The sequence below is a fragment of the Cyrtonyx montezumae genome, unplaced genomic scaffold (assembly GCF_038088225.1).
Source record: "Cyrtonyx montezumae isolate F1298 unplaced genomic scaffold, pur_monq_1.0 scaffold_16, whole genome shotgun sequence".
In the NCBI taxonomy this organism is placed as follows: Eukaryota; Metazoa; Chordata; class Aves; order Galliformes; family Odontophoridae; genus Cyrtonyx; species Cyrtonyx montezumae.
This window is the reverse complement of record NW_027071892.1, coordinates 11,207,774-11,235,446: the sequence shown is the minus strand read 5'-3', so window position 1 is coordinate 11,235,446 and position 27,673 is coordinate 11,207,774. Positions and strand designations below refer to the sequence as shown.

Sequence of the window (27,673 nt, the reverse complement as noted above, 5' to 3'; positions counted from 1 at the left end):
TCTGGATTCACTTCCTACAAAAGGATTGAAGGTTGAGGAGGCACCGCATCGCGGGAGGTGAAGCACTCACTGATTGTCCCTGCCCTAACGACAGAGAAGAGCACTCCATTGGGTTATGAGGACCCAGCACTCACATCGACCCAGGGCTGCTGGGGGCTATGGGCATGTAGTGTGGGATGCTGCCAGGTGGGTGAGTGGGGCTGTGCCTTTCTTGCCCCCCTCCATCCTCCAAGGATCGGTGTAATGCCAGCCATATCCTATGGTCTCAACCAGGGTTGGCTCAGGGGCCCTCCATCTCAGCTCTGAGCAGCCCTGCTGGGGTCTTCACAACAGAACCCAGACCCTGAGCGCATCCCAATGCATTTCAGCCACTCCTCGGAGCAACCACCACGTTGGGGCTTTTTGTTGCCATTCTTTCCCAGTTCTTTTTCACAACACATGTAATAAAACCACCAGCCTGGGCAGCCTCCACTGCACTCCTTGGTGGTCGTGAAGTAACCAGGAGCTCTGAGCACTCACAATAGGCAAAAATAACATCTGACACCATGTACCAGTGCACCCATGTCTGGAACAAGGACTGTACCATACCGATACATTGACTTGCCAGAGCTAGGGCCTCACAGTGGGGTTTGGGGAGGGGACATATCAACACGAGTCAAGGAGAGCCACAAATTGGCCTCTTAGGGCTCACCCCCCCCCACCTCCCTATGCAGTAGTTTAAAAATACTTCTGTATATATTATTCTACTCTCCCAGGTAACACTGTACAATCATATAAGTTCCTTTAAAAGCAATAATTTACTTAAAGACATCTCTATTTCTCTTATTTTTTTTTCTTTTTCTTTTTTGTACAAATATTTACCGTAAGATATATATATTTATAAAGAAATTAACCCTCTGAGAATCCTACAGCAGCAAGATGTGCACCTTTTAATAGAGTTATTATTTATTCAAAAGAACCTAAAACCACTTAAAAGCATTTCTTTAAAAAAATAAATAAGTAGTGCGCACACAAAATCTCTCTGCCCCCTCCCCGTTGCCCTGCCCACCCCCCTGGATGCTGTGGGGCAAAACACGGGGGGCAAAACCATCCCCGTTGGTGCAAAGGGATCAGTGATGGGATGGCAATGTGTCACTTCATTGGAAAGACAAAAGTTGTGGACGGTGCCCAATGGCATGTCCCAGCATGTCCCCAGTTTTGGGTACAGCCCTATTTGGGACAGTCTCTGCAAAAATGAGATGGGGCTGAGGGCTGAGGACAAATCCTGCCTGTGCTGCTGGCATTTAGACTGGGCTGTAATGCATGGACATGGCCTGCCTGTTGTGGGATGGAGAGAGGGAAGTAGCCCACGGAGCTGAAGTACTGGTGCAGACCCCTCTCCCGAGCCCTTATAGCTGAAGCTGGGTGCAGGCCCCTAGCCCTTTCTCCAGCACAGGGAGCCATACTCAGCAGTAAGCTACATCTTCTCAACTTCCCTCCTTGCGAAGGGAGAGAAGGCTTCCCATGCACGGCACAGTTTGCCTCTTGGCATAGTAGGGACCTGTTTTGGTGGCATGGTGGTGGATGGGTTGATGGTTGGACTTGGCAATCTTAGTGGTCTTTTCCAACCTTAATGATCCTATGATTCTATGATAGTAAAAGGCAAACCAGCGTGCAAACAAGACCAGCCCAAAGGGCAGCAGGTGGTGAGACAGAGCAATGGGAATGGGGTGGGATGGGCGTGGGATGAGCGCGCGTGAGTTTGCATCTCTAAGGCACGATCCACCTCAAGGCTGGGACATGGGGACGGAGTGATGTGCAGGACACGGTGGGTTTCCCAACTGGCATCTGTTGGTTTTGGATAAGAATCCGCCTCCAAACAGGACTCTCCAGTGAATGGGGAATTCATAAATCCCAGCCCAGCAGAGGCGGCATGGACATTGCCCACATCCTGCTTCCGGGCTACGTGAGATGCAACCCAGTAAGACACATTTCACCTTGATTTCCACATTTCAAAAGGTTTTTTGAAGGAGAAAATACCACATTGGAATGGGAAAATACCTGAATTTGAGAGCTTTCCAATCTGCCTCTTGTGCTTTTCATTTTTTCATCCTAGTTCTTGGTGGAAGTTATGAATTCCCCGCTGGAGACGCAGCACTTCAGCAGCTGACGCCCCAGGCCCAATTTCCACCCTGAAGATCAATATTTCCAGAATGTGGCTAATTATTGTGTTTACAAGGGTTCTCTCTACAGCAGTCTGGCTTTTCCTTATTAGCTACTTTGCTGGTAATTACACTACTCGCTTTCACTGCCACGGACCTGCAGCCACTTACATCTGTTTTCTGCCTATGAAGCAGTGCCAGTGGAAAAAAAATCCACCCCAAAATCAGATGCTGCCTTGGCTTTGAGCTCCTGCATCTACCCAGCAAGACACCACTCAAGAGAGCCCAGTGGCTTATTCATTCCTTTGCTCAGTTTTAAAAAATACCAAATCATTTCTTTCAGATTTAATATTATTATTATTACTAATATTAGTATTATTGTTATTATTATTTTGGTAAACAGTCTCCCAAAGGTTATGCTGAAAAAAATTAAAAACCCTCTCGCTTCCCTCCCCCTTCCTTTCCCCAAATTAAAAAGTACACTAATGTTGCATGGTATTTCAAGTGTCATTCTTGTGCAACTGAATCATACTGCCTGACGGAAGGAGTAAATTTTGTTCTGTTGCAGCTCAGTTAAAAAAAAAAGAAAAAAGAAAGATAAAGGTTTGTTTCCTGATATTTCCTCTATTTGGATCTCGGCTCCAAGAAGACGCTCGCACTTTCCCCATGGGGAGAGCCCAGCCCTGCAGCCAGTACGGGACACGCGTGCCCCGGGATCCCCCCATCCCCCAGGGTATGGGGAGTGCTGTGCCTGCCCCGTCCCCTCCTGCAGACCGCTCAGTGGTTATTGCGATGAAACTGAAAACTAGGAACAAGACTAATTTCTCAAGCATTCCTATGGCACTTGCATTGTTCTGCATAATTTGAGCGGGTTGTAGGGGAAGAGATTAGAGGAGGAAAAAAAATACCCTCGGAAAAGTCAGTAAGAAGACCAAGAGTCATATTTCTGACTCCCTCCGGTATGACCTCTGATCCAATGCTATCGTTGCCTGAAGCCGGTCAAACTCATGTCTGTTGTCTGGGCTCAGGTCGTCCAAACCCCTACTGTCATCATCCTCCTCATCCTCATCACGGCTCATGAAGGCCAGCTCGTTCTCGTAGCAGAAGGAGTTGGTGCTGGGTAGCAGGAATTTGTTCTCCACCAAGTCCTTGGCGCTGCAGCGGGGCGTGGATGGGACCTCGTAAGTTTTGTGGAAGTGGGAATAGTCTACTTTGTATTGATTTTTCTCCTCAAACAAGACGGGCTCAAAGCGGTGACCCCACAGGATCTCGCTGGCCAGGTAGGAGCTCCGAGCTTGTGTTGTCATTGCAGTGGCTTCTACCATGCCTTCGAGGATGACCACAATCTCAAAATCATCAGTCTCCAAGTCCTGGCGGCTGATCCCAAACAGCGGGCTGTCCTCATTGATCTCGTGGAGAATGGTAATGGGGGACACTAAGAAGATACGGTCCAAGCCTTTATCAAACCCCACGTCGATGTCTATTTGGTCGAGTGGGATGTACTCCCCTTCTTCTGTGATTCTGGGCTTAATTAATTGAGCTCGTACATGGGCTTCTACTATGTGGCTTTTCCGGAGGTTCCCAACTCTCCACATCAGGCAGAGTTTGCCATCTCTCATTGCCACTACTGCGTTATGGCTGAAAAGTAACGTCTGGGCCCTTTTTTTGGGCCTGGCCATCTTTGCCATTATTGCACCAATCATGAAAGAGTCAATTATACACCCCACGATGGACTGAACCACCACCATGAAGACTGCGAGCGGGCACTCCTCTGTCACACAGCGGAAGCCATAACCGATAGTCGTTTGGGTCTCGATGGAGAACAGAAAAGCAGCCACAAAGCCATTGACCTGCAGAACGCAAGGCTTGAAGGTATCATCTCCACCTGGGTTTTCTAGATCTCCATGAATGAGTGCAATTAGCCAGAAAATCAGCCCAAACAATAACCAGGATACCAGAAATGCCAGGGAGAAGAGCAAAAGCATATACCTCCAACGGATGTCAACGCACGTGGTGAACATGTCTGCAATGTACCTCTGTGGCTTGTCATCCATGTTGGTGAACTCCACATTGCACTGACCGTTCTTCTTTACAAACCTGTTCCTGCATTTCCTCCTGGTGTGGATTTTCCCATTGCCAAAGCCGTTAATCCCTGGCATGGTGGTCAACCTCAGTCCGTCTTCCTCGGAGGACACGATGCTGTAAGGGTTGACCCTGCCTGCGGTCATCCCTGAGCCAAGTCCACAGTGAAGTGGAAGGGTCTTGTGACTCCCAGGGTCCCCCTGGCCCACCCCTGCCCACCCCCCAGATTCTGGTGTGGTGGAAGAGAAGTCCCACGCTTCCACGTCTTGGCAGCCACGTCACCACGAGTGTCCCGTGAGAGGCTCTGCAACGAGAAAACAAAGACAGGGCCATTAGCTCGCACGGCAAAAATGGGATCCATCAGGTGGTGTCCTGCATGCTGGGTGAAGACCTCCCTCATTGCCTTTCCCTCACTTCTATGGTAAGGCTGTTCCCCAAAACCACATGTTAAGAAGGAAGACGTCTTAAATTTTGTCCTTTTGCACTGCTAAACTTGCTGGGAGACATAGCATTTCTGGAAACATCAACAACACCAGCAGATGAGAAAGCTTGGACTGCACTGGATTCTCTTAATACCATTTCCCTTCGCATTCCTCGTGAGTTCTGCTGTCAGAGCAGGGTCAGGTTGCTGGAGAGGCCAGAGCAGAGAGGCCAAGCTGCTCTCCTTCCTCAGAGATATTAATAAAGGTATGCTTGAAAGCGGCTCCATCAGTTCACATCGCCCATGCCAGATGGACCGCTGCCCAGCACATCACAGCAGCAGACACCCGACCTCCTGAGCACCAGCTCTTCTAGGGTCGAGGGAAAACACAGAGAGATGTGGATATAACCTCCATTCCCTGGCCCAGGGGTGGGAGAGGACACAGCCAATGTGCAGCTGGTTGGAGATCGCCCCAGGAAGGCACTCGCTCTGCGCAGATGTCCTGGGGAAAAATTTTCCCAATCTGTCCACTGGGACATGGAGCCATCTATGGTCACAGATAGGGTTTGATGGCTGAGTCTTAGGAAATAAGAAGTGCTGCTGGGGAACAAGGAGATGGTTTGATCCCATCTGAATGGCCTAGTGGCAGGGTCAGGGACTCGCACTTGTCCCATGGTGTGGGGAGCCAGCCATATCCTGCTATCCCTTAGCACCTCTTGGGATGGCAACAGGGGGGCACATCATGCTACAAAAGCAATTACAGAGAAGCTGCATCCCAAACACCCCAAAGAGGTAGCTCCCAAACTACCCCTGCCATCTTTAACCCTATTATTTAATGCAGTGGGATGTGTCAAGAGAGATGACACCTTGCTGCCAGCAGTGCCCTTCTGAGACCCCCACTCCCACAGTCCAGAGGTGCCTGGCTCACGGCTGTGTGCTCTGTTTTGTACCCGCTGGCCTGATCGATGCGCTCGATCCCTGCAATCAGCAAGAGCCCTGGGGACAGGCAGGGACAAGCACACCCTTTCCATTACACGCAGGCTGGGCTGGGCGGCCAGCCCAGCATCACTGCCAGCACCAGGGAGCATTGCCAGGCACTGCCTGCCTCGGGCTGCATCAGCCCGGATAGCAGCGATCTGCTGGCTTTCCATTTACATAAATTCTCCCTAAATCCATCCTGAAACTTGAGGATCACTGAAGAAGCCCAGCAGGAAAATTAACAAACCGCCCATACTTCCTAGGATCTGGTAATGGATTGATGCGTGCCTGCATCTTGTACACCAAGTCCTTTTTATCCACCTGCTGCTGTCCAGATGAGCATTTTTAAACCCAAAGCTGATTTTTCAAACACCCCATTCACACACACCTCATTGAGCAAACAGAGCAATGGCTCTGGAAGTAAAACTCAGCACTGCTGGGGATGCTCAGCCATGGAAAGAGGAAAATAGAAATTAAGAGTTAATACTGATGGTTATTATTAACAATTCCTTTTGACAGTTAATATTTACCACTCTGTGGACACTGTAAGCTAAAAGGACTGAGCAGGTGGCTCAGTCAGCCTGGTCCCCAGCCCACATCCTCCTCCTGACCACACTGCCTACATCCACATAGGCTTTCTCTCCTCCTTTTTTATGCAACTAAGCATTTGGACACACACCAGGCTGCCTGCCCTCCATCACCCCCCAGCTTGCCCCACAGCCCCATATGAACACCCTGAGCAACAAGCCACGTGCTTTTGCCACGGGGTGAATTTACTGTTGCTTTTTTTTGTTGTTCTTGTTTTTCTGTTGTTTTTTTTTTTTGTTTGTTTGTTTTTGTTTTTTGTTTTTTGTTTTTTTTTTTAATTAATTCTAGACGCATTTGAGCAGTGGACAAAATGCAATGAGCTCCCGGTGACCTGTGAGAGGATTAGCTGGGTCTGGATTAGTGGTGCTGGGGGGGAAGACATGCCTGGGTGGTGGGGAGGCACTGCTTCAGCCCGGTGATGCTCTACAGGCATGGGGCTGTCACTGCCACTGCCCCCCCACTGCCCGTCCCCCCTTCTTGCTTCCTCTCCTGATCCTTCCTTTCCCCGCTTTCTTCCTGTCCTCTCCTTTCCTTCCTATCTTTCTTCTTTCCCTCCTTCCCTACTTCTCTATTTTTTTCTCATTTTTTCTTTTTTTTTCTTTTTTTTACTTCATCTTCTTTCTTTCTTTCTTTCTTTCTTTCTTTCTTTCTTTCTTTCTTTCTTTCTTTCTTTCTTTCTTTCTTTCTTTCTTTCTTTCTTTCTTTCTTTCTTTCTTTCTTTCTTTCTTTCTTTCTTTCTTTCTTTCTTTCTTTCTTTCTTTCTTTCTTTCTTTCTTTCTTTCTTTCTTTCTTTCTTTCTTTCTTTCTTTCTTTCTTTCTTTCTTTCATTTCCTTCATCCCTTCCTTCCCTCCTTCCTTCCCTTTCTTTTGTTTCTTTTCATTCCTTCTCTCTTTCATTCTTAACTACTTCCTTCCTCTTCTTTCTCTCTCTCTCACCCTCTCCTCCCTTCCTTCCCTCTCCCCCCCTCCCATACCCCACATCCCACAGCGTTTCTCCTCAACCGTATTTATGGGACACCCTGTGCTGCAAGCAATGTCGCGACATCCAACTTTTTCCAGACCAGATGAGCTCTTGTGGAACTGCCAATCCCCATAGCCCCCCACCAAGACATGGGATCAAAGCATCGCGGGGGGAAGGGGGGGGAGGGGAGTTGGGGAGGGCACAAACCCACGGCCGGGAGCAGCTCCAGCCCCGGGGCCAGCAGCGGAGCTGCGGGGTAACTGCAGCCGCACAGAGCAGCGCAGCGGGGCTGCGCTCGGGAGCACGAGCTCGCTCACAGCTCGCACTTTTATTTAGCACAGTTTTGTTTTGAAACACAGCATTCGCTGAAAACCGAATTTGCTTTCAATTTGAACACTGAAGACCCACGCTGCTGCTGTGACCGCATCGAGACTGCCGGAGCATCCCAGCCTGAGAAGAAACTCACAACTTAACAGAACCCGCGAGCTCCGTCCCCAACACACAATGCGGAGCGTTAACGCAGAGGAACCCCAACGGGATTCCTGTACCCCAATAGCAGGAGGGGGCAGCCCCCAGCTACCCGCGGGCTCTGTACTGCGACGGCCGACGCCAGCTCGTTAGCTGACATCAGAGACAACGACTCCTGCAGCCACCCGGCTGCCACCGCAGAGCCGCTCCCCGCAGAGCCCGAGCGTCTCGAGCAACCCGCCAAGAGCACTGCTAATTTTATTTATTTTTCTTACAAGGGGCCAAAACGTTACAGCAACGAACAGCGAGCGCGCCGGGAGGAGTTGGCTACAGGGAACTGAGTGAGCCGCTGGGATTTAGCATCACTCCTTACCCCGAGGAGCAGCCGGGGCGCGCGGGTCCCCCTGGCACAGCAGAGGTGACAGTCCGCGAGCAGATGGGACGGCACAAGGAGGTCACTCCGGGCGCTGCTGCCTGCCCTGCGGCAGGAGATAACGTCCTTATCTCCCACAGCGATGCCCTTCATGTCCCAGCAGCGGGGCGGTAATGTCAGCGTGGAGCAGGCGTCCCGATGGGGAAACCCAGCCCCGGGAATCTGTAAAATTGAGGGGTCGTGGGGTTCCCCTGCAGAGTCCAGTCTCAGTCTGGGGGAGAGGATGATTCCGCCTGAATCATTCGCCCCGCCGCCATCCCATCTCTGCGCACTTCCAATTAATTCAGGGCTGACGCGAGGCGGGCCAGGCCCTGACAAAGTCCTGAAGATAAATGGCCCCCTGTGCTGACAGGGAGGACGGGCAGATCTCCTACAACGGCGCATTCCTAATGAGAAATATCTGCCCGGTTTCAGCAGGGACAAGGTGGGGAAATAACACCTCTCTCACCATCTTCACTAGTGCCAGCAAGCAGCTGACACGTCGCTGTCAGCAAGACCAAATGGTGCACGCAGGAGGGAAACTGAGGCACGAGGACATGGTGGGACCAGGGCACCCTGTGGTACCTATACCCATAAGGAGGGGCCCTGGGAGTGCCTTGCTGTAGCATGAAGGGGGGGGGGGGGGGGTCAGGAAATGCCACAGCACCCGTGGTCAACCCCAGTTTGCAGCCACCCTGCTGGGTCTGAAATCCCATCGCTCGGAATATTTCAGCTGTTTGTCTCTGCTCACATCCGCAGTGCTGGATAGCAAGGGGCACAGCAAGGGGTGAGGATGAGGGCAAGCTGGGGGGGGTGGGGGAGGTTGCTGAAGGCTTTGGCAGGATCGACAAGAATTGAAGGACACCTGAAACCCCATGAGATGCATACGGATGGCTGCACCCCCACCCAAATCCTTGGGGTCCCACAGCCCTCCTCCCCTGCACCCCTTACTTCATCCTGGGATTAATTCCCTCCCTGGTAAATCCCCCCCCGGGAAAGCCATGGGGTGAGGGGTCAGCCCTTACCTGGCACGAGCCCAGGGGGGTCTCCCCATCGCTCCCCAGCCATGGCTGTGGGGTGCAGGGTGCCCCGTGGCCCTGCTGCAGCCCAGGAGAGAGACAGAGAGTTTTAATTGAATTTCTAGATTATCCTGGGGGAGAAGTTGTAATCTCCTTAAATCCAACCTCTGCTCAAGTCCCGTAACCTACTGTCCTGCGCCAGGGAAGGGATTTAGCCAGGGGGAGGGGATGTTTCCCAGCCAGCTCATGCCCACCAAGCCCCCAGCCCTGCTCTGCACCCTGCATCCTTCACAATGTCTCCTGCAGGGGTCTGATCCCGCAGCATGTGCTCAGCCACAATGGGGCTGCCCCCCGAGCCCCTTGAGCTAGGACAGCAGTGATGAAGGTGCCTGGTTCAGAACCACAGTGGCCTCCATCCTCCAAAAAAAAAAAAATCCTCCCTGGACACCATAAGCCAGAATGTGTTTTTGGATAGATGACCTTGGGGTGTCTCCACACCCGCCCCATCCACTCCCCTTTGCCACGTGCCCGCCGCCCATCCCGTGTGCCCAGCACGTGCCACTGTCCCCAAATTGAGATACGTGCCCGGCTCCTCGCCAGGGCACTGTGTGAGCCAGTGGGACCAGGGACACATGACGGCGTGGCCAAAATCATCCAGCCCCAGTTCTGCCTGTCCCGTGCCATGGCTGTGTAATTGCCCAGGGACCTGATGGTGACGTGGGTTCCCATCGGAGGATGATATGTTCTCATCCAGCCCACGCCGAGAGGTTTGGAGGGACAGCACTGACCCTCCTGTCCTGGCCTGGGAGGATTGCCTGGCTGCTAAAAAGCACCATGGGAAGATAGGAAGCAATGGGACCAGAAGGGAAAACTCCTTCAAGCAGATTTCTATCACTGGCAGAAGAAGATGGGATGCAGTGCTGATGGGCTCTGCCGCATCAAGTGGTCATGCAGGAACTGCTGGTGCCACCCATCCAGGCTGTTCTGGGCATGAACTATCTTAAGAGCCACCACACCGTGCAGTACTGCCTGTGCCATAGGGTCTGGCTCAGGCTCACATCAAAGTCTCTTTCAAATCCCATAAAGAGAAAACCCAAGATGGGTTTTCCCATGATCTCACCCAACTCAAATCAATTCAGAATCTATCTCCAGCTTGAGAGAAATCTGCATGGACAGAATCTGTGCCCAGGAAATGTTCATCCTGAACACAGAGTGCTGAGGAAGGTGCCATGGGGAAAGTACCACTGGAAGGGGCCAAGGGAAGGTGCCATGACTGTCCCACCGGGCGCAATGGGTCTGCCAGCCACAGTGGTAGAGCTGCTGCCATGCAGGGAGAACAACTTTGAGCTGCTTGGCATCGGATTCCCAGTGGGAAACCTGCACCTTTCCGTGCTCCAAGAGCAGGTCAGGGATGGTCAAGTCACTTGTGCAAATGGAAAGGAGACATGAGCAAGTCTTTGCTATGAACTGCCACAAACCAGACACGGCCACTCTCCCATAAGTATCCTCCACCCAAGCATTCCTGCTCCAGCTATAAGCACCAGCAATTCCTCACCCCCTGGTTGAAAGCAGAGCCCATCTCCGTCACCCCAGCTCCTATCCCAGCTGGGACAAAACTGCAATTTCCACCCTAGGAGTGACCACATTTCCAACACCCCTCAGTATCACATTGCCAGCAGAGCACAAACCACACTCCTTGAGCCCAAGAAGATGGGGACACGGGGAAGGACAGGCCACTCTCCGGGCCCTACTTACCCCACGGTGACAGCACGAGCAGCCGAGCACGACGCAGATGCTGAGCCCAACGCGGCGGCCGGCGGGGACTTCGCCGCGCTCCCAGCTAATTGCTGCAAGCTCAGATTACAGCTGCTCCTCTTCCCTATATGTCCAGGATCTGGCACCTCGGCCGCGGCCGTGGGGAGCCGGCGGCAGCAAAGGGGACGCTCACCTTCGGGGCGATTGCTAGCGAGAGGGAGTGGAGCAATGTGGGAGTCTTCGGTGATAGAAAGCCTGAGATATTTCGGTGGGAACGTGCCCAGGATGCAGCGAGTCTCAGGGGAGAGGGAGAGGAGCAGCTTGAAAGGGATTGAAGAGGTTTTCAGGAGGGGAAGGAGCAGTATGAAGGATGCAACAGATTTAAGCCTGAGGAATCGGACCCCAGACTGGGGCAAGGTGAGCGGTGGCCCAAGGCAGGACTGTGATTTAATGATTGCCATGCCCCCAAAAACATCTCCAAGCCTTTCTCAGGGGAGGAAGGAAAATCACCCTCCTCTTCCACTGGGGCTGATAAACACACACGATGTTGCCTGATATCTTCAAGATGAAAGAGGCACAGCATGGCTGTTCCCATCTTTCCCCTCGCTCAGTTTCCTTCACATCCTCAGAAGGTTCCCCTTACGGTGCCGTTCCCACCAGTGGAGCTCTCCTTCCTGGTGACTTGGGCAGGACACAACGCTGAGCAGTGCCACCTTTCTGCCCTTCCCACTGCTGGGCATCCCCAAACTGCAGGAAGGACCCCAAACCTCAATACCCAGGCAAGGCACAGTATTTGGGGCACAACAGAGCATCTTTATCAGATGCGAGGAAGATTTAGTGCAAGAGTTGCATAACACTGGGGAGGCTCACTGCTCCCCGGCTCCTGAGCCATTAGGGATCAGCAGCTGCATTAATCCCCCTCATTCCCTGCCCATGGGTACCAGCCCGGTGGCCCCGGGCAGTAAGACGTCAAAGCTCTGCCCAATGTCAGCATCTGCCATGCTGGGAGCACGCAAGCCCAGGTCACTATTCAGATGTTACTCACACTGCACGATCACATAAGCAAGAAACAGAAAGCCAGAGTACTGTTCAGACAACCCTACGAAAACCACATCCACATGTGTTGTTGGGAGACCCTACAATAAACAAACTGATGTTGGTGAGACCGTGCACTGCTGTGCGTGCACACACAGCTCTGCAAGGTGCAGGGCATCGCTCCCCCAGCAAGTGAAATCAAACAGGAAGGTTTTAGGGGCAAACGCAGCGACACGTCAGAACAGCCTACCTAACCCCAAGGATCCCGGCTGCACCCACCGACATCTCTTGGAGATGTCACGCAGTGGGTGTCCTGCAGCTGGGGCAGCAGCCAGGCCGGTGGCATCGCAGCGGGGGGGATGTGGTGACGTGACCCCAGCGAGCAGCCACGCACAGTTACACAACGGCGTATTGATGTGGCCCCGACTGCCCTCCATCACCCCGCGGGGAGGTAACTTTGCATCGGCGTAAATGTAAAATGCCCATGAGCAGAGGGCTCCCGACCTCCGTGGGGGCAGCGGTGATGCTTGGGGCTGAGCACCCCTAGGGTGGGCTGTGTCAGGGGACCTGGGGGAGGAGGACGTGTTCTGCCAACACATGCACAGCCTGAGGGTGGGGATGTGAAGGAGCAGCCTGAAGGATGAAGAGCTGGGAGGTGTCGAGGGTGGCAGTGGGAGAATGGTTCTTAGAATCCACACCTCAGTGATGGCCATTACACAAAGAACACCTTCATGCTTTTCCCAGGCATAGAAGAAAATCCACCTTCCTATGCTCCTGGGGCTGAAAAGCATTGATCCCCCAGTGCTCACACCAGCAGCAAGGAGCCCTCTGCTTGCATGGCAGCAGAGATGTGCCTGTCCATAGGAACTGGGGCACAGTGGCTGGATGGGCACAGCGCAGGGACCAGCCCATGCCACCGCCTTCCCCCAGCCTGGCGGGGCCGAGCTGGAGGTATTTATAAAACCGATAAGGGAGCAGAAAGAATTTTCCAAACGCCAAAGTTACATAACCTCCTCTTGCCCTCCACTGCTGTCATTTATAATTATAGGCTCCCTGGGGTGGGGAGACCTCTGTGGCAGTGCTGGAGGGGGTACCAGGACCACTACTCCGAAGGGCTTTAAACTCTTCTCTTTCACCGCAGCACATCCCCAAGGCGGGGGAGGGAGGGCATATGAACCTGTGCCACCACCGTGACCTTGCTGGTCCCCAGCCCCAGTGGGACATTCGTGACATGGCAGTCAGTTGGGGGCAGCGGGGTGAGATGTCTGGACTTTGGCTGGGAGCAGGGTGACCTTTATGCCGAAATGCTGCCCCAGCACTGCCCCCACTGAACACTGATCCTCCCCCCCACCAACTCCACGTATCCATACCGACCCCATCCCCGCTATTTTTTGCCTCTTTGCAGCCAATGACATCTTCCAAAACCTCTTCCTTCACCTCCACCGGTCGGACATGCCTCAGTTTCCCCATCCCACTGCTGGCAAGGTACCCAGCCTTCCTTGGGGTATTCGTCCCTTGCCCAACTTGGGCCCAGCAGCGCAGTCGGGAGGATGCTAAGCGCAGCTCCGTCGCTGTGGCAACCCACCGCGGCCGTCTCCAGGAGACCGCCGGCACAGGGATGCTGCAGAGCTGCTCTCATAGCACACCAAAAGGGACTGGGGTGGGGGAGCCTTCTATAGGGACTGCACACACACACCCCCAACCTCCTCCTGCCCTCCAACCGAAGATACAGCCTGGATTTTGGTAGGGAACAAAAAAAGGATAAAAAAGCTCAGCACCGTGACAGGCTGGCGGCGATGCCAGCGGGATGCTCCCAGCCACAGGGCCTTGCTGTTTTCAGGGACACCTGCAGGGCTATGGAAATAATTGCTGGTAATAAGCCCGTTAGCCTCTTAACCCTCATTAAGCAGCTTAGGGGGAACACGCACCGTTGTACGCAAACCCAGCAGTAGAGAAGGGCCTTGGCAGGGCAAAGGGGCATCCGTGCTGGGACAGGATCGCAGTGGTACTGGGAGGCAGCAGAGGGGGGCACAGCCCCTTTGCCCCCATATGAGATCCCACCCAACATCCAGCCCTTCGTGGTGTGATTTGCTGCTTGGAAGAGTGAGTGGGAATGGTGAGAATGGGGGACACCCTGGTGGGATGATAGTGGGCGGTCTGCACTACAGAAGGGGAGTGGGGTGATGCCTGGCCAGCATCCCGTGCCATGGATGGGAGTGGAACAGGACTTTTCTAATTGTTCTGGTTGGAAAAGGTCCCATTTTTGCATTTGCTAAATTAAAGGATGTCATCATCTGATGCTGAGCACAGGCTCCCTTGGAAATTCAAGCTAATGACAGCTAATGACAGCAAAGAAAATGAGTTGAAACCAGAGTGCAAGAGTTCCCACATCACCCAGCCACACCAGCACTGCCCAGCCATACCTATGGCAAGGTTTTGCCCTGCAAAGCACCAACCTTCACAAAATCCTCAGTTTTTCACCCCCAGGTGTGACAGGACTTACTCCTGCTCCACCACAAAGCTCATTGCTGGTACCCATCAGGCTGGGCTGCTGGGCTGGGCCCCTCGGTGGGACCCTGTCCTCCCCCAAACTACCACAGGGTGAAGTTGTCCCCTTTTTATGGATGCAGTGGTCTGGGCATAGGGCTCTGCCCCCTGGGAGGGGGCACAGGACATCACAGTGCCTTCTGAACAGAGTGGTGAGCATGATATCCATACTCCTGCAGCTTTGGGGATGGCCATGGTCAGCACTTCTAATGCAGTACCATGCAGGAGGGCAGCATGTGCCAGCAGGAGCAGGGACATCCAGTACTGGGGACATCCTGCTCTGCTGTCACACCGAGTGCCCAATTCCCCAACACAAATACCTGCGTTGGGTGAGGGCTTCGCCCCCCACCGCTCTCCAGGCTCTGCTGGAGCACTTGGTGCTGCAGCTGAGCAAAACCATGGAGTGGTTGGTTGTGAGTGAATTCCTTTTTTTTTTTTTTCCTTTTATAATTTTCTCCACGAGATAAAATTAAACAAACAAGCCCTTCTGGGAGCGCTGCGAGGAAGGGAGCCTGCTTCCCTACAGATGTGCGTGTCCTCAGCGATTACAACCGCCAAATTAAGCTTTGCTCGTGGCTGGGACATTTGCAAGCTCACCCCCTTCTGCCTCCCACGGTTTTGCTGGTAGGAGGGCAGCTCTGCAGCCTCCTCTCCATGAGGTCATCACCCAAACACTGATAGTTCATGAAGGCACAGTGGAAGAAAGTGCTTTCGGTCACTGGGCTTCCCCCCTGCGCTACAGAATGGAGAGTGCTATGGGTCATCAGTGGGGAGCAAGCTCTCATTGCCCCTCCAGGTGAGAGAAATGGCCACAGCACGAGACTCACAAACACCTGTCAACTTTTTTCACGACTCAGGAGCCGTTGCCATAGCTCTGCCGACCACTGGTGGGCTTTGCAGCACAATCTGGACCGCGGATCTATGCAAATCCCCAAGGCAGAAGTCTTTATGGAGGCATATGACAACCAAAAAAGAATAGCGCTCAGTGCTCTACTCCCACGTGCCACCCCCCCAACTTCACCATCATTTAAATCAGCCTTAAGTTGGAAGAATTCAAATCAACACTGTCGTCACAGAGCCAAGTGAAGAGGTGATACAACTTGGATGCTGCCAGGGAAATTGCCCCCCTGAGGCACAAAATCCATCAGCCCATCACTTTCTGAAACCCCATGGAGGAAAATGAACTGGCAACTCACTGTCCCCATCCGTTTGTCTGTCCATCTGCTCCAGGCAGGACTGCAGGACAGATTCCCAACCCTCCTTCACACCAAGATCAGAAGGGAGGAAAATATCCAAGCCGCACTGCTGCTGGGGCTGGAGAGCTGCCATTGGAAAAAAGATCAAAGCTTCCAAAGAGAGAGACCCCAGGAGACGCAGGACATTCCTCCCTGAGGAGGAGGAGGAAGGCTCATAGCACCCATCTGAGCCATCCACCTCGTTGCTCTGAGGGCTGTCTGCTCCCCCCCACTGTGCCATGCTGCAGGCACAGATGGCAGCGCACCTACTGACTTTGGTTGTTGCTTTTACTTTATTTTAAAACGAAAAAAAAAAACCCTCAACAACAACAGTAACAAAAAACCATGCTTGCAATATAGGGGAAAGGTTGCTTGGTCCTGCAGTTGGACAGATGCAGTGCTCCCAGTGCACAGATACCTCCCTGGTTTTGTGCAGGGTCAGAGACCAGCACACTCCTCAGGGTTCCCAAGGGAGAAGCAGGTGGAAAACAATGCTTGGCTACTACCAGAAATTCCCAAATCAAGTCCCATTCCCGTGCAGAGGATAAAGGATCAGTGGTTTAACCTCTTGCCCATCATTTTGTGTTTTGCTGCAGCACCAAGCTACAAGTGAGTGGGGTAGGTTGCCGCAGTGTGCTCCCAATTGCTGCCCTGGAAGGTGCCATGTCAGCCCAGCTCAGCATTGCTTCCACAGCAAATTGTTCCTCCAGGAAGTTTTCCACCTGTGCTTTCCCCCTGGGCAGAGTGCTGATGGTTCCTGCGCTGGGAAGGAGCTCTTTGGTTCCCAAAACACAGGCAGTGGGCTCATGGGGAGGGTGGGGGAGAGGATGGCAGGGAGCAGTGCCCATGACATGAAACTGGGAGGGAAAGCAGCACATAGAAATCAGTGCATCCAGGAGATGGGTCCAGCTATAGCTCTCATGCTCCATGCTGCCCCACATTGTGCACCATAGACATTGGGATCCATTATGGCAGCAGTGAGCAGGATCCGGCCCAGCATGGCAAAGCCTTGGCTCTGCTTCGTTAAGGAGGTAACAAAGAGAAAGGGGAGTCTTAAATTAATGGACCGTGCCATTACGGATGGTTCATGGTGTCATTGTCCCCGAACACGCAGCGATCCCATCCCAAAATGCCAGCGGGCTGTGAAATAGCCTGTGCTTCAGGCTGTCATTATTTGCAATCTGTGATCCTGGAGGGAAAAAAAGAAAAGGCAGAAAAAGCAACTTCTCATTTTTTACTGATAAACGGGGAATTGCAGAGGCTCAGCAAGCATGGTGGCCAGAGGGTCACCACCGGCAGCGCTGGCGTGATTCATCCTGACCAAGCTGCATTTAGCCAGAACAGCCTGGAATAGCAAAGGGAGCACGGACCAGAGCTGCTGCCCGGAGAGATGGGACCAGCAGAGCGGGACCAGCCCCATAGTTGCTTTCCCCTCCACCTCCAGAAAAATGAATGGAAAGCTCCAATGCCAGCCCCCTCATCCGCTCTGTTGCAGACACTCAAGCGACCCAACTGCACTGCAGAGGGGTTATTTCTTCCTCCTGTCCCAGCTCTTCTGTCCCCGACCCCAAAGGCTTCCAGCAGAGCCAGGCGCCAGGTACTGCTCTGCAACATCCCCTTGGCTGCTTTCCCCCAGCAAAGTCAGCTGAGCCGCTCCAGTTCTGCTTGTGTGTAACTTATTATTAAAGCTGAGCAAATAATCCAGGGAGAAAACTCCAGGAACAATGTTTTGCCTTTTCATTTTCTGCTCTCGAGCTGTCTGCAATTTCCCTGGTGCTCAGGGATGATTTAAGGACCTGTCTCCGGCCGGGAGCACCGTGCTGCGATGGTGGCTGTGGTGTTTGATGGCCCGAATTTCACGTGGGCAGCTGAGGACAAGCTGGATGTGGAAGGATGGATGAGTCTTTCCTGGTATCCTAATTAGGCAAGTGAGATTCACAAGTGAGCTTTTGGGTATCTTTCTGTGTCCGAGCGCTGCTTTATGAGAACAGCAGTGCTCACGTCCTTCACAAATCCTGCCCGGGAGTGCGCCCAGAGTGCAAACCCAAAAAGATGATAAAGGAAGAGAGAAAAAGGCTGTGAAATGCAAGTACTGAGTTAACAACCACAGCTTTGTTAATCCGTGACTGCTTCACCTTATGGATGATCGATTCCCTGCCGGAGCTGCCAACCCAAGCATGGAGAACAGACACAATGCCCGGACACTGAACTGCCTATCTGCACCCCAAACCATTGCTGAAACAGAAGGAAGATGCCAGCAGGATGACTTTCCACAGCAGCCTGCCCTGGGCTTCCCTTCATTAGTGGAAAGGCTATGGAGCAGCCCTTCAAAAACAACTCACCCCCATGTCCCCTCTTTGTGAGCTTTGGGGACAGAGCAGAAGGATCTCGTGAACCTCCCACTGGAGAAAGCCCTGAGAGCAGTCACATACAGGGAAAAGAGGGGACACTTCTTCCCCCACAGCATCCAGAAGGGGACAGGGACACACTGAGGCCATACCAGGTGGCCGAGCCTGGCACTCTGTTGGGCCCCACAGGAAATTCCCAGTGTCTCTGCTCTCTTCTTCTATTGAGCAATTGCACTTTGTCGAGTGAACCCAGCTAGTGGTGATGCACCTTCTCCATCTGTCCCTATTCTGCCACATTTTCCTCATCCCTTTCCTTCCACCAAAGGATCCAGAAGTGGGAAGGAGAGGAAAACCCAGTGCTCACCCCACTCATAAAGCAAAATCCAGGACTAAAAAGGAGGCAAGAAAAGCACAGGCACCATGGTGTCAGGTGCCTCTCCCCAGCCTGTCCCCTCGTGGTTTGCCTGTGGGGCTTTGACAAAAGTGCTTTTTGGCTGACAGAATGATTACAGGGTGCCATGGCAGCATGTTGCACATGGGTTTCTTCCTGCATTTCAAGCAGGGCGAGGGCACGGCCATGAAAACAACTGTGCTGGGGAAGGGTCACGGCAGTACAGGGAGAGATGGGTCAGGGGAAGGAAAGATTGGGGGAAATAGGATGGGGTGGAAGGAGGGATTTTTTCTGCTAGGGAAAAAGTGAGGAGTGGGCAGATGGTAGCATGCAGAAGTGTGCAAAGGTAAAGACAAGAGATGATGTGTGGCCCTGTTGGAGTGTCTGGGGGATGCTCATACTGCTGCCCAAATGGAGAAGTGGGGAAGGATGCCCTGTCCTCAGCCTCATTGCAACGTGGGGTTTGGCAGCAGCAGTGCTGGGAGCATTCCTGACGTGAATAACGAGTTAGTGGCTGAGGTGCCCGGCATGGACTCGCCATGCCTGCGGGCAGCAGGTGCTGGGCAGGGGGAGGAGGAGAGGAGGATTTCAGCTCCCATCTCAATCTGTTGGAGAACTTGGCCTGCTCCCCGACATGCTGAAAATAGCACATATGTAAGGACGTGCACGCGGTGCTGGCTGCGTCCTCGTGGAGTGCTTCCTTCCTGCTGTGCTCTGCTGCCATGTCTGATCCCCAGCCCCGCTCGAGGCCAGGAGCATCCTTCAGCTCCACGTACGGCTGTGCTGCAAGCATGCACCAGCACCCAGAAGGCAGGCAGGGAATCTCTGCAAGTCCTCACGTTGGTCACAGCTCTGAGTATGGCTTGGGCAAAGCCTCTGCCTTCCCTGCCTTGAAATACCCCTAAGGAAACAGGATGAGCACCCCGGGATGGAGGAAGAACACGACTGAAGCTTATGGAGTGATTCCTGACAATCAAATGACACCAGGGAATGGGAAGGGATGTAAAGGTAACCCGCATGTGTGCTTCACACATGGCACAAGACAGCTTACATTATAGGGTTTTTATGAGCATGTAGGTTGTGTTCAGCACACTGGGGGACACTGCACAGTCATCTCTTAACTACGCAGAACAGAGCTGCCCAGCATTTCAGTCATGGCCCTGTCCCCAAAGCAGTACCCAGTAAAAAGCTAAAGGCTGTGCAAAATTTCTCCCCCCAAATCTGTGTTCTGCCAGGACGCTGCTCACAGCATTGCTGATGCATAGGAGCCCGGCCAGGGCTGGAGCTGGGCACGGAGCTGCTGGCAGCTGGGGCGGAGAGCAAGCACAGCTCTGAAATGTGCTCACATTCACCAAAATTTCTCCTGAGCAGCGCCCAAACCCCACTTCTTCCCGAGGGCCTCTGAGGACGGGCATTAGAGAGCGTGTGGTATCGGCTCTCTTGACACAAATCCATTGTGGTCGAGCTGAGATCCTTATTAATTCTTTCCTCTCTTTAATTTCCCATTTTTCTCGGTTCCCTTCGCAGCTCCTCAGCAGGAGCCCCCTCTGCCTGCAACACCCCACTTCGGCCAACACTTTTCCCCCTCCACACCTGTGAGCTCCACCTCCGTCCTCCCCCAGGACCCCCACAAAGCTCTGATTTCCCCATCGCACCCATCACAGCCGACACCACTGATGTGTCCCCATGGGCCGTGCAGTGCCCACCCGGCAGCGGTTACATAAAGTGGAGCCGGGGCTGTTTTCATTTGTGCCGCCTCCAGCACTAGGCTCTTCAACTTTATTTGCATAACAAATAATTAATAATAATTAATGACTAGGAGAACGGTGCACATTGCCAGCTTTCACTAATTAGAGACAGAGCGCGGGCAGGAGCCCCGCGGCGAACAGGGGGGCATGGTGCTTCTGGGGAGGAGGAGGAGGATGCTCACAGGTTGTGGGATGCTCACAGGGTTTTAGTGGGTGCTTGCCAAGGGTGTCGATGTGTGGGTGCCTCGAGGTGGATGCAGGGAGCATGTAACCCCCCAACACATCCCTGAGCCCTCCTGTTTGTGTGCTGCTGTGCCCCGCTTGCTCCGCACCCTCATTACAGCCTGGGACAGCAGTGCTTATTTGTCTGGTGGTGGCATTGCTCCATATAATTAACAGCAAAAAAATAACTGCTTGCTGCACAAAAGGCTTTGTTCCAGCTCCAGTAGTGGCAAGGGGATCATGCTCACTGTATCTGACCCTCTAAAGGTTGGAACCCTCTGAGGACAGGAGATTTTGGGATGACAGGGAGTGCACTGCAGGGCTGTGGCATCTGAAGTCCCTGTCCTCCTGGAATCCATGCATGCCCCAAACTAGGAGGGAACTGTCACCTGTAATGCCACCTGTAATGTCACTGCACACATTTCACTGTTTGGAAGTCAGCTGCTCACGTGCTCATTCCTCTGTATTTTTGGGTCTCTGTGACACAGAGGTGGCCCCTGGAGAGGAAAGTACCCAAGAAGGATTGGCAAAGGGGTGTCAAGGCAAAGAGAAGGGAAGGGGAAGGGAAAAATCAGTTTCTCTCTTCTTCAGACTGCTCAGGCACTGGCTGCTGGCTGCTGTGTTGCTCAGGACCATATGTGTGTGCACGCAGAGCAGTGAGAGCAGTGGGATGGGGGCAAGCAGTGGACACAGCCCCAGCATCCAGCCCCATCTGGTTCATGCCAGCCCAGGGAGGCAAAGTCCCCTCCTGTCCCTCTGCAGAGATCAGTCCCTTGCCTCCTTTAACCCTTTAGGGCCAGTCAGACAAGCTCTCAGTGCCAGTACCAGCATCGCTTCCCCAGCAGCTCCCAGCCAGCCCTGCTCCACCATGGGAGCGGAGCTGCACCCAATTACACTGCCTCTCCTCTGTAACTGTAATTCTATTGCTGCACTGAATTGCTTCCCCTTCAGCACCACACATAATCCATTGCACTGTAATTACATGGGAATTTTAATATCTGATGCATTTGTAAGATGCACTTAATTCATCAGCCCCTTTAAATACGTTGTCATCGCAGCACTCCGCGTGGAGGGAAGGATGACGTGCTGTCAGATGGAGATTAGCTGGCCCTGAGTGTGATGAGTTGGAGGGCATTCTCAGCCCAGCACACAGAGCACCAGGAGGTCCCAAAAGTGCTCCCCAAGATGAGAGAGCCACTTTTGTGAAGACCAAAACTGACACGAAGGGGGTAGCTGCTACCCAAGACTTATTTTTCCTGGCATTTATTTTAGTGGCTCATTTCCAGGCACGTCCTAAAAGGGAACCAAAGGCCTTTGCAGTGAGGACAAAGCAATGCTTTTCCCAGTCCAGGCAGAAGGGATTTGATCACAGGAGCCCTTGTTCCTGCTGCTTCGAGGCGTGGGGTCCCTGTGCCACACAGCCAAGAGGGACAGTGAGTGGCAGCTCCAGATGATGCCTGAGGACCATCCTGCCCAGACACTGAGACACAGCAGAAGGGGCAGGGGACAGTCACTACATGGACTCAGTAACTATGGGGTGTCACAGGTGACCCCCGAGGGGACACTGGTGGGTGACATCATGGTTTTTGCACTGGTGTCATTCTCATCTTTCCAGCCTAGATCAACCTCCCGTCCTCCCTGTCAGCTGTTCCCAAAGGTGGCACCCATGGCTCCTGGCCCCAAGGCAACTCCCAGAAACTGAGGGCAGGAAATGAGCTGTGGCCAACCTGCTGTCTCCACCATCTTCCTGTCCCCATGTCCCCAGGTCATGGCACATGCAGCAAGCCCCAGGGCTGCATCTTGCTGCAAAGATGCTGCACAATATTGCCAGCAGCTCCCTGACCCAAGCAGAACTCAGCCTGCAGCAGGGCATCTCCAGGGTATGCTGGGGGCTGGCAATGTCCTATGTCCCCATCCAGGAGGACTCTGGTACCTGCTCCTCCTTACTATGGGAAGTGTCATCACACTGCTCACAGACTGCCTCAGTTTCCCCACCTACATAATGGGGATTTGCTCTCTGATGAAGGTACAGAAGTGAGCACGGGTACCAGCAGACCCCTGCCCACCCTTTCTGACCCCACACCCAGCACCTCACACTGGGACAGGGTCTCTCCTCTCACCCCCTCCCTGTCCCCTTCTTTCTCAGGGTGCTGCCACCTGGGGGGATTTCACCTTCCTAGGTCACAAGATGAAGCTGCCCACCCACCCAGTCCTGCCACCCGTTCCCTAGAGCTGCTGCCCACCCTTAGGGCCCGGATCATCCCCCTCCCTCCCCCAAAAGCACCGATCCAGGGACGCGGGCTGTGCTGCAGCTCTGCCGGTGGCACTGGCAGCTGAGCAGAGCAGACTGCAGCACGGCCGTTACGTAAGCCTGAGCTGCTCCGGGGATGTAGGACAACGGGGTTTGTCCCCCAGCCCACCCGGGGGTGCAATCATCAGCCCACCTCAGAGCCAGGGCTTGTGGAGACCACTGCCAACTTTGTCTGCGCTGCAAAGGGTGCAGAGGGGCTTGGGGTGGGCCTGGGGTGGCTGTGGCCCTGCCATGGGGCAGACAGTGGTGGCAGTGAACAACAGTTTGGGGATAGGTGTGCACAAGGGTTGTGTCACTGCAGGGTAAGGAGTGGGAAGGGGGTGGTGGGCAATGTGCACATATCCCACTGAGCCCCTCTGCATCTCTTGGCCATGAACACACGAATGACAGCAGGGGACAGAGCTGGTGGGCTAAGGCTCCTGAGTTGCATCTCTCTTGAGGCGAGACAGGGTGCAGGATGAACATCAGCCAGGACACAGGAGCCCGGCCTCACTCCCAGCCTGCTTCCACCTGTTACAGCTACATCTGCATCCCAGCAACTCTGAGTGCAGCATCCCTGGCTCAGCATCTGTGGGCACAGCACACCTGCAGCCTGCATCCCAGGGGACATCCCTAGGGTCAGCATCCCTATGGGCACTATCCTTGGCATTATCATCCCTGGGGTCCACATCCCTGGGGCCTCCAGCACAATATGGGGAGTCAGGACTGGGGTTTTGTAGAGCTAACTGGGGAATTCTTTCCCTGTGGGACAGCCCCAGCAGCACTTGTCATGCAAGATGGGGACAGTGACAAGGGACCCCATGTCCCCCAGCCATGTGTCCTCCTCCTTACTTTCCACCAGGAGCAGTCTGGATCTGTCCGCTTCCATTTAGGGGGAGGGAAAAATAATATCTCAGGCTAAGGCTCCTGGCAATAGGAGCTACCAGAACGAGGAATTAATGTTAATTAATTCATAATGACGCTGAGATAGTGATACCAGATGCTTCAAAAGTCCAACGGGGGAATCTGAAAGAGCTCTGCAAAAAAATCCATCGCCCACTGGCACTCCTGCAAGCTGGGAGCGAGGGAGTGAGCTGGGAAGTGGAGCAGTTAACAGCAGGGCATGTCCCCATGGGGTGACAGGCACACGGCCAGAGCTGTGGGGCCACCCCAGCACCCTGCAGCCCCCAGTCCCACCTTTCTCCTTGCCCCCACCCAAGCTTGAATCTGCAGTGGAGCTGACAGCTCCCTCTATGCTGGGATGCATTTCACCCATGGGGTGGGTGGATGGATAGGGTCATGATGTGGGATGGAGAACGGAGTCCTTCTCCAGATGCTGTTCCCGTGCTTGGGGAACACTCCTTCACAGTGGGTTAGTAACATAGTGAATAGGTGAAACTGGGCTGTTTTACCCTCTCTCCTCACTCACATCACAAATGTGGAGATCACAATCGCAGATGGCTGTGAGCTGAGAGGGGTTGAAGAGCCCAGAAGTGGGGTGAAGTCCCCATGTCACCTCCTGGGGCTGCAAACTCCAGCAGAACTGCAGCAGAAACTCAGCAGAAGACACAGCAAAGCCCCAAGCATGCTGCACCTGTCTCCCCCCAGTCCCTCTGGCCAGTGCTGGGGGGGTTTATGCTACCTTCATGGTGATGTAATGGTGCCCACACCCATCAGGACCCCAAAATGGGCTCGGAGCTCAGGGAGGTGCCCAAGGCCCCACAGAAACATCAGTGCTGGAGCAGGATGGGTCTTACATAAGGCAGCTGTGTGCCACGTGCCCCAGCCCAGTGTGGAGGGGGACAGACTCGTCCCCCCCACACATACAGTGACACAGCCTTCCTGGGCCTTCCAGAGACACAGAGCCACTCACCCATCCTATTTCCTCCTCAATGAGGTTGGGTGAGGCACTCAATCCTGACTCCCACTGAGGAGAAAATGCTGTCTTGAAGCTCACAGTGCCATTCCCTACATAATCTCTCCTAAGTTCCCCTGCAGAAGGACAGGGATCTCCGTGCTGTCCCCAAGCTGCAGCTGTGCCCCGAGCATCACCCAGAGCACCCGCATTGTGCCACCAGCACCCAGCCCCGGTGGGGTCACCTCAGGGCTCCCAAAAATCCACTTTCCATTCATAGGGAAAGACTCATTTTGGGGAAAGTACAGCAGAAACAACGCCAGCAGTCACAGACCAGAGGGGTGAGTTGGAAAGTGGCCCTTAAGGCATCCGCTGGAGAGCAGCAGCTGCTTATTGGGAGCACAGGGGAGTGCTCAGCCTTATTCCAGGCCTGAAAGAAGCAGGCAGGGATTCTTCTTTCATATGTGTGTGTGTGTGTGTGTGTGTATATATATATATATATATATATATTGTTTTTCCCCAGGCTTGTTTTCATTATTTTCTGGCAGCTTTGTCGCTTTGTGCCTGCACAAAGGGAACCTCACCTGCTGTTCAGAACAAAAGGACGTGGAAAGTTTTGCAGCGCAGAGCAGGGGACGAGGGGAAGGAGCTCGGAGGAGCTGGTGCTGATTTTGCAGCGAGCTGTGCCTCAACCCCATCCTTCAGTGCCCGTGGGGCACACGGGGTCCCTGTCCCCATTGAAGCCACCCCGATAAGGTCCCCATGTTCCGATTTGGGGTCAGGAGGCACTTCCCATCCTTCTGCCCACTGCAAAGCTCTCACCATGGGCACAATACCCAGGGATGGATCAACCCCGCAGGTAAAGCCACCCCACACTCGCTGCTCCGGGATTGTGTCACAGCTTTCCCAACAGCAGAGGTGAACGGCGCACGCAAACCAAGTCCTAGCTGTGCTTTCTAAGAACGAGAATGCAAAAATCAAACCCTCATTCGCCGACACCACCGCAAAACAGGTGGTTCTGAACCGCAGGGGCGGGGGGAGAAGAACCCCCGTTTGGTGACTGTGTGCTCTGCAAAACTGCCCGGGGATGAATGCTGCTAAATACACACCATTTTCTCCCTCCCAATCCTTGCTCTATAATTAAGAGAGACTTCTAAAAATACAAACAGCCTCATGCACCCAGAAAGGCGTGCAGGTGCTGCTCACTGAGGCACTTCAGCACAGCTCATTTTCTGGACGATTTTCCCAGCCTGGCTCGCTCGGTGCCGATACAGTTACAGTGATGCAATCCTGCTGCTGCCGGCGCCGGGCTTCGCTTTCTCCCTGCGCTTTGCAGTTTGCTTCGAGCCCCCCCAGCTCCCCAGGAACGAGGATCACACACGGGCATGGACACGCACAGGGCACAGCCCCACACGGACGTCTCCCAAAAAGCCGCTGTGCAAAAGTTTGGGCTGAGAAGGTGAGCTGCCCCTGGGGGGGCGAGGGGGAGGAGGGTGAGCGTGGCACCAGCACTCCCCAAAAGGCAGCAGAAATCCTCACCCTGTGGCACTGGGTGGGGGTGGGGGGGGGCCGCAGCATTGACACGGGCACCTCTTCCTTTCCCCCAAACCAACCCGGGCATGGCCACACGTAGGACTGGGGGCGAAGGTGGGAACTTGACCGGTGATGCTGCTGCCGCAAAACTTCCCCGCGTTATTGTTCCTCCGTGAGGGCTGAGAGAGGTGGAAGTGATTGACTCACTATGAGACTGCTGTTTTCATCTCCGAGTCGGGATCGGAGCTCCGGGAGCGCAGCAGCTGGCGGCCAGCACTTACCTTTCACTGCATCCAGCCCCCCCGGCCCCGGGGTGCGGGTCCTGCGGAGTTAGCTGGCCGGGGACCCCGCGTCCGCGCCGCGTTCTCCCAGCGCTGGCATTCGGCGGCTGCTTCTCAGGCACAGACCCAACCCTTCCATTGCGACCATCCAAAAATAAAATAAAATAAAAATAAAAATAATAAAAAAGATCTTCTTCCAAAAGGAGGAGGAAAGAAAAAAGAAAAAAGAAAAAGGAAAAAAAAAAAAAAAAAAGAGGGAGTTTGAAAAAATATATCACCTTTTTTTGTTGGTTTGGTTTCCCCCCGGAGAGAAAAAATGAAAGAGATAAATCCCAGCAGCCAACAGATCCAGACTCAGGTGCATTTAGCTTCAAACTCCCTCTGCGCTCTCAGAGCCTTCACCCTCAAATGGGCTCTGGAAGATGCTGGGGGGCCCATCGCTGCCAAAGTGTCATCAAATATCCTTCGGGCTCAACTCCGCTCCTGCCCGGGGAGGGACGACTTCTCTGCTGTGGAGTTGGCAGGGACGTGCCTGCCTCAGCCCCAGCGTGCGGGGTGGGTGGCTCACTGGCTTGGTGGTTTGTTGATTTTTTTATTTTAATTATTTTTTTTTTTCCCCCTCTGCTATTGGTTTCCTCGCTATCTGATCCTGAGCAGCGCTGCAGCTCGGCGCTCCCCTGCTTTTCCCCAGCAGCTTGACAGGGAATGAAACGCAGACACCCAGCGAGACAGGCTCTGGCTTCTACAAAGCTCCACTCCCTCCTACTGCCTTTGTCCGCGAACAGCAACTCCTCCAACTCTGCCCGTAGACACAAGTGAACCTCTGCATCAGCACTTTCCTAATGGCTGCTTCGCCCGAGTCCTTCGGCCCTTCTTCTTCCTCTCCCTCACCTCCACGCTTCCGTTCGCTTTCCCCACGCACAGCCCCAGCACAGCGATGCTCCCGGCTCAGCTCCCCCCCCCCCCCCCACTCGGGGCTCACGGCCCCGTGCTCCATCACCGCCCTTTCTGGGCACCTTCCACAAAAAATTGATCGTGGGGATGGCCGCCCCGCAGCCCTCGCTCGGCTTTCAGATGCTGTAGGGGCAGGGCTGGGAGGATGCTTCTTTTTATGGCGGGTGGGTATTTTTTTTATTTTATATATATATATATATATAATTTTTTTTAGGGGTTGGTCAGAATCCAAGTTTATTTCATGGCAGTGAGCGATTACTTGAGGCCGTATGGGAGGCTGTGGGTGTCTCCAGGTCACCCTGTCCTTCTAATAGTGAGGCCTCTGTGGAAAGAGTCAAAGTGAAATCCTGCTTGAGCTTTTTCCCCCGGGGAGGGCAAAGGGTGGGCTCCAGCCCAGGCTGGCCCCCGG

The 27,673-nt window shown here is 53.7% G+C and overlaps 2 protein-coding genes across 3 annotated transcripts in view; one reads left to right on the top strand and one right to left on the bottom strand.

Annotated features, from left to right (window-relative positions):
- Positions 1 to 27,673, top strand: part of TMEM11 (transmembrane protein 11) — a 377,196-nt gene that overhangs the window by 288,104 nt on the left and 61,419 nt on the right. The window lies entirely within an intron of this gene.
- On the bottom strand, positions 823 to 26,978 carry KCNJ12 (potassium inwardly rectifying channel subfamily J member 12). Of its 2 annotated transcripts, XM_065732820.1 has the most exons (3): positions 26,589 to 26,978; positions 26,311 to 26,442; positions 823 to 4,527 (listed from the first exon to the last, which is right to left on the bottom strand). In XM_065732820.1, exon 3 carries the CDS (start codon positions 4,367 to 4,369, stop codon positions 3,080 to 3,082), a length of 1,290 nt encoding a protein of 429 aa, XP_065588892.1. In that variant the 5' UTR covers positions 4,370 to 4,527; positions 26,311 to 26,442; positions 26,589 to 26,978; the 3' UTR covers positions 823 to 3,079. The 2 variants fall into 2 exon arrangements, with proteins under 2 accessions (XP_065588892.1, XP_065588893.1); XM_065732821.1 differs by lacking the exon at positions 26,589 to 26,978 and having other exon boundaries at positions 26,311 to 26,468.

What these genes read in the sequence shown, in the direction of transcription:
- KCNJ12 (XM_065732820.1), bottom strand. Translation starts at nt 4,369, where the DNA reads ATGACCGCAGGCAGGGTCAACCCTTACAGCATCGTGTCCTCCGAGGAA.